This window comes from Pinus tabuliformis, chromosome J (genome assembly GCF_031772625.1).
Source record: "Pinus tabuliformis cultivar Carrire ecotype Pingquan chromosome J, CPIR1, whole genome shotgun sequence".
Classification (NCBI taxonomy): domain Eukaryota; kingdom Viridiplantae; phylum Streptophyta; class Pinopsida; order Pinales; family Pinaceae; genus Pinus; species Pinus tabuliformis.
Genome location: NC_142295.1, coordinates 76147735 through 76160368, shown reverse-complemented (window position 1 = coordinate 76160368; position 12634 = coordinate 76147735). Strand labels below are relative to the sequence as shown.

Here is a 12634-nt window from a genome sequence, read left to right as displayed (position 1 = left end):
ATGAATTAAGGAGGAGAGGTCTTTGCTTCATCTGCAAAGAACCTTAGGAGCCCAAACACTAATGCTTGGGGGATATGATAGAAGAGATTCCTTTTGATCATTCTGATGAGGATTCTTCTTCTATAGTTGAGTCCAATGATTTTCACGAGAATACCTTTAAAGGGCATGAACAATCATATGGTGGTGATGATAGCAAGCCACCTAAGCATCCATGTTTAATGGATTAAGGGGATGAGCAACAGATTGACCCCATATGTGAAGAAGACCAAGAAGAAGGCATTCAGGGAGATTTGTGAGATAAGCTACTAGTGATCCAACATGAAAAGCACATAGAGGAGCATGAGTCAAATGAGGATGATATGCAGTGTGAATGCTGAGCCATCTATAGAGAGCTAGTTGAAGGTTCGAGTTGGAGACATGGTGGAGGTGGTTGAGCATCCATCTTTGGGTCCACGCATTGATGAGGTGCAAAGAGATGCAGTGGCAGCTAGCAAGGTTGCAGTACTTTTAGACAGTAACTACTAGGAGAAGATTGGGCATTTAAGTACCAACCTTATGGCATTGAAGCAAAAGATCCATACAGTACGAGGCACTGTCTTACAACAAAACAATAAAATTGAGGGGCTTAGTATGGTGTGCGCTGAGTCAGGGACCAAGCTGTCTAGTGTTGAGGGATGGCTGTAGTTCCTAGCGAGGCAACAAGAGGAGTATACTTTGGAGACATAGAGCATCCTTCTTCAGGAGTACATAGATAGGGCCTGCAACACTATTAGCCCACCTCTGTCCATTGGAGGGAGGGGTGAAATCTTCGAGATGGATTTTATTGGTTGATCAGGTGAAGCATCATGAGCTAAGTCACATGACACGAGGAGACGAGACACGGAGGACACATAAATACGAGTATTCAATACGAAACGCAATGACCTGGAAACAGGACACGGGGGACACGAGACACGGAGGACATGTAAATACGAGTATTCAATACGAAACGCAATGACCTGGAAACAGGACACGGGGGACACGTTTTATATATATTTAATAAAAATATATATATATACCGAAATATAGTTTTTTATCCATATTAATTTGTGAAGTGAAATATTATTTGTTGTTTTCTGATGCAAATTAATATTTCATATCAACCCCAAGGCTGAAAGTTCATAGGAATCAGATCTGGGAAACATCTAGTAAGAGATGAAATTTTGGTTTTGCATTAATTGCCATAGACTGAAATTTCAATGGGATAGAGGTGAATTAACTTTCCCAAGGCCATTTTGTTTCTTCCTGAGAACATTGTTGATGTAATGGGTAATAAGAAAAACCCAGGATAGGGCTAAATCAGCCCAATGCTTGGGTGTCATTTCTGTTACAAGTTAGAATGAAGGTTTTTTTGTTTGTTTGTAAATCAGGTTATAGCTATGCTGCACTTTTAAAATAAAAGCCCCCAACTATTGTTGTTGCATTTATTGTGTTGATTTGCATCATGGGTGTTCAATGAGATTCATTGGATCTAGTTTAAATGGCCAATAAATCTACTTCCTGGAGTTTGTAGTTATGGGAAAAAGCTTATAAACAACGCTCCCTTAGTGGCAAATCCATTTTCCCTGAGTTGTTTATCATGCAGAATTAAATAATGGTGCTTGTGGTTTAAAATATCACTTCTATGGCTAAAATCTATTGAATCCCCATGTTGTTTTGGCCTGTTGGTCACTCCCAAGCCTTTTTTAGTTTTTTGAAGCTACCACGATGCATCTTCTTGAACCTACCTTTGCATTCCAAGACGATATCCGATTTGTTGAGTGTGTAGCCCCCAAGACCTGAGAGCTGGCCTGAATGTCTAAAGCAGTGTCGGAGGATTTCCTAAATCCTAACATTTGTCCTTGTTAGAGTAGGTACATCTCAAGGGACAATAGTTGGCATGTGACTTGTTAGTACCCTGAGGCATTCACTGGTGGTGGTTGAGGTATTAGGTTTTCTGTGGAAGTTGGGCCTTATTTACCTATGATTCGGGCAGCTAGGCTTTATATTACATTTTTTTGAGGGGTACGTATTCAACCTGTCGAAAAACTTTAGGGCCACGTTTTCTACCAACGAAATACGTGTTTTCCAAATGCAGGACACGACGAAAACTGGCGAATACGTTTTCCACTTTCCAGGACACAATAAAAACCGTATTCGACACGTATTAGGGCCGTTTTCGTGTCCAGTACGTAAAATACGGGACACGGGACCCTGGAGGACGTGTCCTGTGACTTAGATCATGAGTTGATCATCGAGCAACATTGGCATAGTGGGCTTGTTCCATGTGCAAGTGTTCACATTTGATACATTTGACGGGATGGATTGGCGGGAGATTATGAGTTGGTATTCTATTGATGGGACAATTCTTGGGAGGATATTCTTAGCTAGGGGCACAACACAGCAGGAGCCCTTAGGCTTGGGCGATGATGATTGGCCATGGTGGCATTGGGATCCAGGTGGATCTATTGATGGCAGGATGAGTCAAAGATTGGTTTGGGATCTAGGAATTGAGGGATCCATTCATGTTTGGTTAACATTAAGGCATGATGTGACCTAATGGTTCGTATGGGATATTCGTATCAGTGTACACATGCTTCTAGAGTGGATACATGCAAACTGCTTGAGGGAAAACAATCTTGGGGTAGGAGGATTTGTAATGTCCCCATTTTTAGTTTCCCTTATGATGCAACTAGGATGGATTTCTAGGGTTGGTGACAACTTGGTCACAGGAGAGAGATTTCCTTATCAATGGGCCTAGAGGGTTTTGGAGGAGTCTTATGGGGTCCGACGGAGTTTGCTTGGCATAATTCATCATCAGGGTGAATTCCACACAACTTATTCTTGGTTCCGTTGCATTCTGACAATTCCCATAAACGGGGTTATTATTGAGCATACCTTAATTAAATACGCTTAAGGTGTCATTTTGGGAGGAGTATTTGATAAAACACCTTAGTGTAATAGCTTGTTGGAACTGGAACGAAGTGATCTACATGATGGGATGGTGAAAAGTGACTTTCAGTGGCCGGAGAGATCACAGAGGCAAATTTACCATTTTCTTAGATTAAAAGTGAATTTAATTAGCCCCTAATTAAATTAAAAAAAAAGGAAAAATGCTTAATTGAAGGAAAAGGACAGAAGGTGAAAAGTGACTTAAGTAAAATAAAATAAAGGTCACTTAAAGAGGAGAATCTTCTAGAATGGAAATAAAATAATAAAATAAAGTGCTTCTAGAAGGTTGAAGCAAATCATTTGGGACATCTTGGAGTTGTGATATTTTCTTGTTGGATAGGTTTTAGAATGTGGTTTTCTACATCAATAAGCCCCATGACAAAAACCCTTTTACTACAATCTTTAGCTTTAAGTTCATTCAAAATGTGGACTTTTTTGCTCCATCAAGCCATTTGGCTTTGTGGATGGTTTCATAAGAGCTATCTATCTATCGAACTTTGTTTAAACTTTAAACCATGCTTCTTTAGTGGCTCTTCTTTACTTTCTAGGATTTTCCTTCTTGATAGCTTACTTGTACACCTATGTTTATGTCATTTCATCTCATGCTGTTGTACTCATCTTTCCTTTCATCTCATCTTATACCGTTGTACTCATCTTTCCTTTCATTTCATCTCATTTAGGGGGGATTTTGCACCCCTATTTTTGGTCTTTAGTGGACATGAACACAAATTTCAATTTTTACTTTGTACTTGGTTAATATTATATATTTAATAGAATTTAAAAAGTGTGCACACATAATTATGCCCAAAGCCTTCTAGCCTTATCCCCAAACTTACCCCTAATTTTGTTTCTTGAATAAACTCACCCCTAATTCTTGAACAAACCAACTATCAATCAATTAAACAAATAAGGGACGAGTTTCAGAGAATCGATTATTCTACATTGCCCATACACTGGATCTCAAGGTTAGGAGATGACTATGCCCATCTTCTACGATAGAGATGTCTATGATGCCAGAATTCATTATATGTCTATCTTGAAATGTTTTTTATACCAGAATTTGGATTTGGAAGTTCTGTTGGTGCTGCAGCACCCCATGTGTAGCCTTTATCTTTTGATTCAGCCATACAAATCCTTCCTATTTGCTCAGTTGACCGCAGTAGTACCCTTATGCTGCCACTTGCTGTCTCATATGGAACTGGCTGAATAACACCCATAGGCTCATCAGGTACAAATATAGGTCCATGCTTTGTCCATGTATAGCCTTTATCAGTGGTTATCTGTCAGACATAAAGTTGTAATTTTCATATTGTAGAAAAAGTCTGACTAACATTTTATTTAAAAAAAACGAACCTACAAATCAAAAGAACCTCAGTGTATTTTCTGCAGCAATACCATATGATTCTTAAATATATTAAACTAGAGATACAGACTTAAAGCACACCAACCTCCATCCATGCACCCCAAGAATTCCAACTCTCCACAGATGTGCCGCATAAAAGATGTCCATTATTAAGGAGTAAAGGCTGGAAGTTAAAACTATTACTATAAATTAGACACAATATGTAAGTAAATAAAATATCAGAAAAGTGCTCCACCAACAAGGCCCTCATGTTGACATTGTGGCTAGCCCTACATGATCAATTAAACAGTCCACTGAATCAGCTTGAGGCTACCATGAAGACATATGAAGACATAAAACTGCCAACAAGATTTTAGAATATTTCACAATCAACAGTGCATGCAAGAAAAGTAATCCCACAATAGAAAAATCACCTTCCCCCATCAGAAACGAGTCATTTTTCTAGAAGAAGAAATTCTGATTAGAAAAGCATCTGCGGACAATGACTTCAAATACAGGATATGAGATATTTTTGTAAGCCTCTTTCCTTGATAACATCAAGTGCTTATGGAAAAAAGATTAGGAAAAAGTCTGCAGACTTGAATCCTTGGAGCTTCTTATTCACAATGCATAGTCTCTCAAAAAACGTATGTGTTGTGTCAAGGGGAAAAGTACCTTATTCTTAATAGGACCTAAAATCCCAGGAGGAAGTTGCTCTCGTTCTGACCATGTTTTTCCCATATCTAGCGATCTTTTCATAAAACCACTCCACCTGTACAAAAGGTAGCAGCTAGATTAAAAGCAAAAACCTTTAAAATTGGCCAACTTGAATCTCTGTGAATAAATTATGCTTCCAAGAGCAGAGGAACCAGTAGCTATAACCTCGATGATAAAATTACTCAAGGAAAAACGAAATGCAAATAAAATAGACTAGAAAGTCAGACACGAAAGTGCTGAAATAATTACTACGCATTCAACTTTGCAGCCTAACAACCTGCTTTTGTTCACTGAAGTTTGTTGTTTGCAGATAAATAATTCAATCCATCTTACAGTTCTAGAGAGGAGCCCAACCAATCAGACTACTAAGTCTAGGATTACAATCCTTCCCCCCTCGTCAAATGCTCCTTCAATTATATATTGGTATATCCCGAACGGATATGCCTGTTAATTGATTCTGTTGCCTTCTTCCTCCTTTGTGACTAAGGTCTTGCAGTTGACTTCTGTGTGTTCCTCTAGTGATTGCAGGGCATCTACACTGCACTGAAGATTGTGCATGCCTGGATACTAGGTTTACTTGTAAAAGGGCATTCAGTACACGCTGTACCTGTTTGGTGGAAAAACATTCCTAAAGTTTCAAGATAGATCTTCAGAATCTTCCCAAAGTTACAATAACTAAGCTGCAAAGAGGTGCAACATTTCTTTCACAACATATTTTCCTAAGGATATCATTTTCTCTTTCTCATAGATATGTTTTTATACCTAGAAAACACAAATTCTAGAAGCCAAAAGTCATACCTGATCTTGTTTTTAAATCATTAAAAACATATCAAAACAAAAGATATAGAGGTTTAAAAGTGTTGTAAATTGGCAAATATATTGCCAAGGTTTCAGAAAGAAGCTTATCATCATGTCCTGATGATGAACCACAGTTGAGGATTCAAAAAGTTGGCCCCAAAAACATTGTTGTGATTAATCCGGAAGAGTCATTATTTATCATTATGAATCATAGAAGCCTGAATTCTGAAACATCACAGAAGTTATTGGCAAACTTAAAAAATATAAAAAATGCAATTTTTTTCAACTTTTTAAACATCTGAATCAACCCCCTCCCTCTAGCCCTTTATGGGAAAATGCAACAGTCAATAACCCCTTTGTTTGCAATCCCCTGCTTCCTCTCTTCAAAGTTCAAACTGAGAAAAAAAATTCAAAAATCTGCTGACAGCCAATATTTTTCCAATTTCTCGCTGTTTGCTGATATATTCAATTTTTTTATTTTTATTTTTAAGTGATGATATCACTGTGCTGAGAGAACTGCGATATATTGCCAATATTTGGAACACTGGTTTAAAGTACATATCTTTTCATATTACAAAAATAGATAGATAAATACACTAATATAAGATCTGAGTTATTGTATATGATTGTCTAGGAAATTTAGAGGTAACATGGCATTCATAACAAAACAAACTTTGTGGACCTGAAGGGCTAGTTAAGCTGGAATTTTATGTCATAAAGATAACTACAAATTAAATTGTGCTTATATACATATTAGGCTACTAATGTAAAATGATCAAGAACACATACAATTTTAGTTTACAGGCTAAAAGGAAGAAATATAACAATACATGTCCATAGAAGTTATGCTTTAAGTCCCAAGTAATCCAAAAAATAAATGAAATCTGAGCACGTAAGCATGGATAAGAACACATGCCCAAATGCTGCTAGTCACAGAGTATATTACATGTCATTCATGTAGACAAAATTATTTCAGAGTGAATATGAATGCTAAGTTTTTGAGCATTTGTTTTCAAAGTTCTACACTATATGAGGCTAAGAAGCTTACTTCTGCACCTCTGGACCAATCTTGTAGAAGATAAGCAGCTCCCCAGTCGGCATTTTGAAAAGAACAGGATTCCACATTGGGATCTCAGGCTCCTCATCCACTATCTCTGGAACAGACCAGTTGCCATTCTGTTGATATGGACAAGTGTCAGGTACCAACAAGAAGGCCAAAAACTAAGAAACTAAAGAAAAATGTTCACCAATGCACAGTATCAGATTTTAAGACAATTGCAAACGAAAAGGAAGATATAGCCAAACATGGCAACAGAAATACACAAAAATTTAGGACCATTTAATTTGATTTAATTTAGTCAAAATCATGTGGAAGGGTGGATTCCCTATGGTGGAGAGTGCAATAAAGGGTTTTAGGAGAAATCTGGAAGGCTAAAAGCAGGTCATGTCTCCTTGCAACAAAAAGCCAGTACTCCCTTTGTGTGCATTGGATGAAGGGCGGGTTATTGGTGAGGGAAAAATGCAGATGCCTATGCATAGCCTTGCATTCATCATCATTCATGGGACAGTTGCCTAGAAGATGGACTGGCATGTTATGATGGATGGTGTGGAGGTAGAAGTTTAAAATGGCATCCCAAAGAATATCCCATGACTCATGACGTTCCACTACTTCATCACAAAATCCCGCTTGGATGCATGCATAAAGATGACGTTTCTCCAACCAAGGGATGTGAGGATCTGATCTGCAGATGCCATTTCCACTTGGGTTTGCAACATGAATAAGGTAAAGGTTGATGAGTGTAACTCAATTGTATGTGTTGCAGTTTTTTCAGTTAACGAGAGTTGGCCTTCTGTGATTTCCAATTTCCAGAGTAAGATATGTTTGATAATGTTTCAGGTAAATTTGGGTTGACATCATTCTATCTTGAAGATGAATCTAGTTGTGGTGCAAAATAAAAGAAATTCTAACCCAGATTTCCCTGAAACATCATCAAGGAAGAGTGGGCCTTTCTGCATATCTTTGTGTGATTTTTAGTGAAGCATGACCTTTATAAGACCCTTCAAGACTCACAGGTCTTGACGAGTCATATGCCGAAACAGGTCACTCGCATAGAACCCACATATAAGATCCTTACCCGTGCTGACTTGCATAAGACTCATGTTGACCAATTGAATCCCATAAGACTCGTATTAAACTCACAAGGACCTGTATAAGATCCGTCCCTGGACCCGGCATGGACTTCCTTCAACAAATTTCATTTTTTTTATTTTTATTTTTTGAGATCTGTATTTTGTTGAGTCTTATACAGGTTGTCCCTGATTCTTATACGAGTCACCAAGTCAATAGCCAAACGAGTCTTATACAAGTACGAGTCATGCAACACTAGTGATTTTTTGTTGTGGTGAATGGTAGATTATTGCGACTGCTAATCTTTTATTTTTGTCTAAAATCATGTTTTAGCATATGAGAAGTCTATAAATCTAAGTTGCAGAGATATTGTTAACATTTTCAAGGGTGTTGTTTAGATTGAACTAGTCAATGATGATGCAATCTGCATCTTCTGCAAGAGGAAGCTTGTGTTGCATTTAGTAAGCAAGCTCATGGGTACAATTGTAATTTGTTTAATAAGGTTGTGTATCACAAAATACATTGGTTTTAGTGCTGACTAAGTTATCAAGGCGTGTGTGTTTATCAGGGCTTGTATTGAGTCTTTTGCTTGCTATTAGAAAACTGTACTTACAGATTTGCAGTCCTGTTAAATAGGACAACCAGCAAATTTGTTCAAAAACTTGTCTAACCAAGTACCAATTTATAGAATAAATTATTTTTCTGGACAACATATTTTTCGTACACTAATCTCCTTTATTTCTTTGTTACATTCCGTTCAGTTTTAGTGTACTTTAGGCTGGTTTAGTTAACATTACATTGCAGTTTTTTCATTTAAGCCAGCAGGACAACAGTAAAAACTCCTCCCTTCATCCAATTAGATCCCATTATAATATAGAAAGTTTAGGTCTTGTAGTCCCATCCAGTTTCTATTTGTTTCGTCCATCAAGTTTAATGCCCAAACCCCATGTTCATTTAACTTGAATATAAATTGCAATTGAAACACTAGAAGCTACCACTACTTTTTATTTTCAGCTGATAATTTCTCAAGCATTGACAAATTTAGAGACACTGAATTTTTTGTCAATCAGACCCTAGAAAAGCCTCAAAGGGAAAACCAATAGGAAGAGGATTTTATTTGCTTTACTCAGAGAAATTCACAACATTAATTACAACACAAGAGTAGTTATCTCCCTCCTTGCAATTTGGGTCAGCTTCTAGAAACTTCTGCTCTCTTTGAAATTCGTGCCACTACCCATACTTTCATTGCCTTGAATCTTGTGCCATATTCAACACTTTTTTGCCCCAAAAATCATGCCACAAATAAGCAATAAATGCCCTCGAAGTTCGTGCCTGTCAGACTGATTTTATTATTATTATTTTATATATATATATATATATTTTGTTATGCCTCTGAAAAATTCCTTCCAAATTCATCCCTGTTACCCACCACCTGTGGGTAGTGTATATAGGAGAATTTTTTTCTCCTAGTGGTCTTGTTGTTGCCTGGATTGTACAGGGACCACGACAATGCTTAGGACGGGGGCTGTCACTTTGATCCCCGCCCACTCTGTTCTAGTTGTTTCCCAACAACAGGCTATGGGGGGTAGTCCCTATGGAATGAAGTGCAGCAAAGCAAGTTGAGAACCAACTTACTTGGAAGACACCGATGAGTGGCCTAGTGCCTAAATGAAGTCATAAATTCTTGCTTCTTATAAATTGGAACCAAATGATCAGATAGACACCCGTTGCTTAAGATGATTGACTAACCTGAATGATATGCAAACCTATGACCTATGTGTGATGCAGAAATCTTGGTTATTTTTAGTTAAATGCCTAATCTAGATGTAACCTTCCTTTAATTATTTTGAAGCTGGGCTCCAAGGTAGGTTGTGGGAAGGAGGCCAACAGGAAGCAGGCTAAGGCTTCATTAACGATATCTTCTGTTGTGATCCTACCACGCGATGTCTCTGGTGCTGCAGAGACTTTGGCTCTGACAACTGCAAAGTCACCATGTTAACCACCGAAGAGTTGCCGAGGCTCCTCAAGCTAGATAAGAAGGGTTGTCCTATGTCTCTATCAACCTAGCTTACACTAGGAGGTCAATTATTAATTCAATCTAAACCTGGTATGCTTAGGCAAGAAATTATGAGTGAGAGTTATCTTGAGTTAAGATTTTCTTAAGTTGTTCAAGTACTTAATTAGAATCTTTCTAGGCGTACTTAACAATAGTAAATTGCAATCTTTAGACAAGATAAAATGCTTAGAGATACAAATGTAAATTTCAACAATATTCCACAAAATACCAAGTAACCCAAAATGCCAAATGCTAAAAATAGTCAATCAAGATGTTGATCACAGAGTTATGACAATTTATACCAGCAAAACTACTTTAGAAAATTAAAATCTTATCAATGTTGTAACCATAGTGCATAAACCATTTCAAATGATGAAACGTGCCCAATACATAAAACACTGAAATTCTAATGACCAACAAATGTAATTCAACTTGTTTAGATCATTTTAAGATGATGTATTCAGTAAAATTTCAGATTTGATTTCTTGATTTATAGTAGTAAGTAAAGACAAATCAGCAAAATAAACTGCCAAAAATAGATAACCTATATGCCTAAAAATAACAAAATACACTAGAACTTGAAAATTTCAATTTTAGGGTTTTTAAAGAGTTTGACTCAACAATTTTAAGATCTGATATGTTTATTACAACAGTGAGTTAACCATAGATCAACAAACTAATCAAGCCAAAAATAAATACCCAATATTTCCAAAAATAGAAAATTTTAGCTTTTGGCCCTTATTAAGTATTTGATTAAGAAAATTTTAGTTATGCAGAAAAATCCAGCAAGTTTAAATGTTAGATCTGAGCCAAAACTCAAATACTCAAGAGGCCAAAATTTGTGAAAATGAAGATTTTACAATTTTAAATGACTTTGAACATTTAGTTTGTGATTTTAAGGTCTAATTACTAGAAATTTGCTTGTTGTAATAAAACTTCAGAAAACAAGGGTTTAGAGGCCAAACCCTAGGCTCAAGGCCTCGAAGATCCCATCATTGAAAATCGTTGAAACTTTGGGATTACTTTGTCGCTTGAAAAACAAAAGTTTTGAGACCTTAATCCTGCAATAATGTCAAGTATTTAGTTCTAAAAATTCAGCGTAGGGATTCATGTCAATTTTGGGGCAAAAGAGGCCAAGAATTGGAAAACAAGGCTAAATGAGGCAAATTTGCCTGGATAAATGGGGTAGGATGATAGATCGGGGCAGACAGATGAAGAATATGGCCTCAAAGGGCCAACGCTATGCCTAATGAGCTAAGTCACCTGACACGGGGATTCGGGATTCATAGGATACGGGGATTCGAGAGTCGGATTCAGACACGTTGACCCCCTAGAACAGGACACGTAGGATTCGTTATATATATATATATATATATATATATTAAGATTAGATATTTCTTACACAAATTCTCATTAATGATAGGAATTCATTGATTTCAAACATAGATCATCTAGATGTTAGTTTTACTATTTACAAAGTAAGTTAGTAATAGTAACATTATAGCAATTAGCATGCATAGTACATACAAAATTCAAATACATGTCACATAAAATGATAAATCATGATTCATAAATGAAAGATAACTTACAATTACAAGATAGTAAGATAAAGACATTGATGTAACGACCTATCTATAATATAGAGAACACAAGAATATTATCATGCATACGATGCATGCATATAATAACTACGTATGCATGTATCGCATGCACCGCACTAGTATTTATATACTAAATTAACTATAAATATTAATAAATTAATAAAATAATAAAAATAAATTAAAGATAAAGTATTTAATATGAACTTAAACCTTTATATTAAAAACAAACAAAAATGATATTAAACCAAAAAAATCAATATACCTTTAAAAGAAGTATATATATCACGTGATATGGGAAGGGTGTCACCATAAGGAGAAGCGGTGGGTTGCAGGTGGAGGAAGCGACCACCGCCAAGGAACAGTACATAAGGAGAGGTCGAAGCTGAAGACTAGGGGAAGAAATAGGAGGACAATTTGTACACAGTTTATCATTAGGAACAACCGAGCCTTGCTTGTTCTGAGGTTTCTGGGCACGGGGGAACAGTCTGCTTCAATTGAGAAGCTTACTGGACTGAGTATCGAGTTTATGCTCAGTTTGGTTGGGTGGTTTTAGTTTTTTGGTAACAGAAGTGGGAAACAGGAACAGTTTGAGGCATCATCAACCGCCGGAATACAGGTAGGTACTCCATACCAAACTGAGTAATTCAGTTATATGAATGTTGGATAAGTCATTTAAGCTGCAAACAGATTTGAAGAAAACACATATTATGTTTTAAAGTTTTACATTTCTGGTTAAATGATTAAGAGCCTTACAACTGACAACTGTAGTTTTCTCATTAAGTCATCAAATAAAAATGTGTTACATAGGTAGTGCAATGGCAAATAGAAATAGAAAATATAAAACAACTACAAGTATACAAGCCTCAAGGCAATAGGTAGCCCATGACTCATGAGTCAACAATCCTCATAGTCATCATCAGAATCATCAATGTCATCATCATGGTCACCACTACTTTCCTCTGCATTCTCCTCCTCCCCTGTATCCATAGTCACCTCTGCATCTACTGGTGTGGAGGATGACC

The 12634-nt window shown here is 36.8% G+C and overlaps 1 protein-coding gene across 4 annotated transcripts in view; it reads right to left on the bottom strand.

The window, feature by feature from the left end:
* The window catches only part of LOC149225587 (uncharacterized), a 204347-nt gene that overhangs the window by 29408 nt on the left and 162305 nt on the right, over positions 1–12634 (bottom strand). For all 4 annotated transcript variants that reach the window (XM_089377174.1, XM_089377173.1, XM_089377175.1 and 1 more), the window contains 4 exons: positions 6876–7003; positions 4988–5084; positions 4419–4496; positions 4025–4250 (listed from right to left, as the gene is read on the bottom strand). In XM_089377174.1, coding sequence (XP_089233300.1) covers positions 4025–4250; positions 4419–4496; positions 4988–5084; positions 6876–7003 — 529 coding nt within the window. The remainder of the gene's footprint in view (positions 1–4024; positions 4251–4418; positions 4497–4987; positions 5085–6875; positions 7004–12634) is intronic.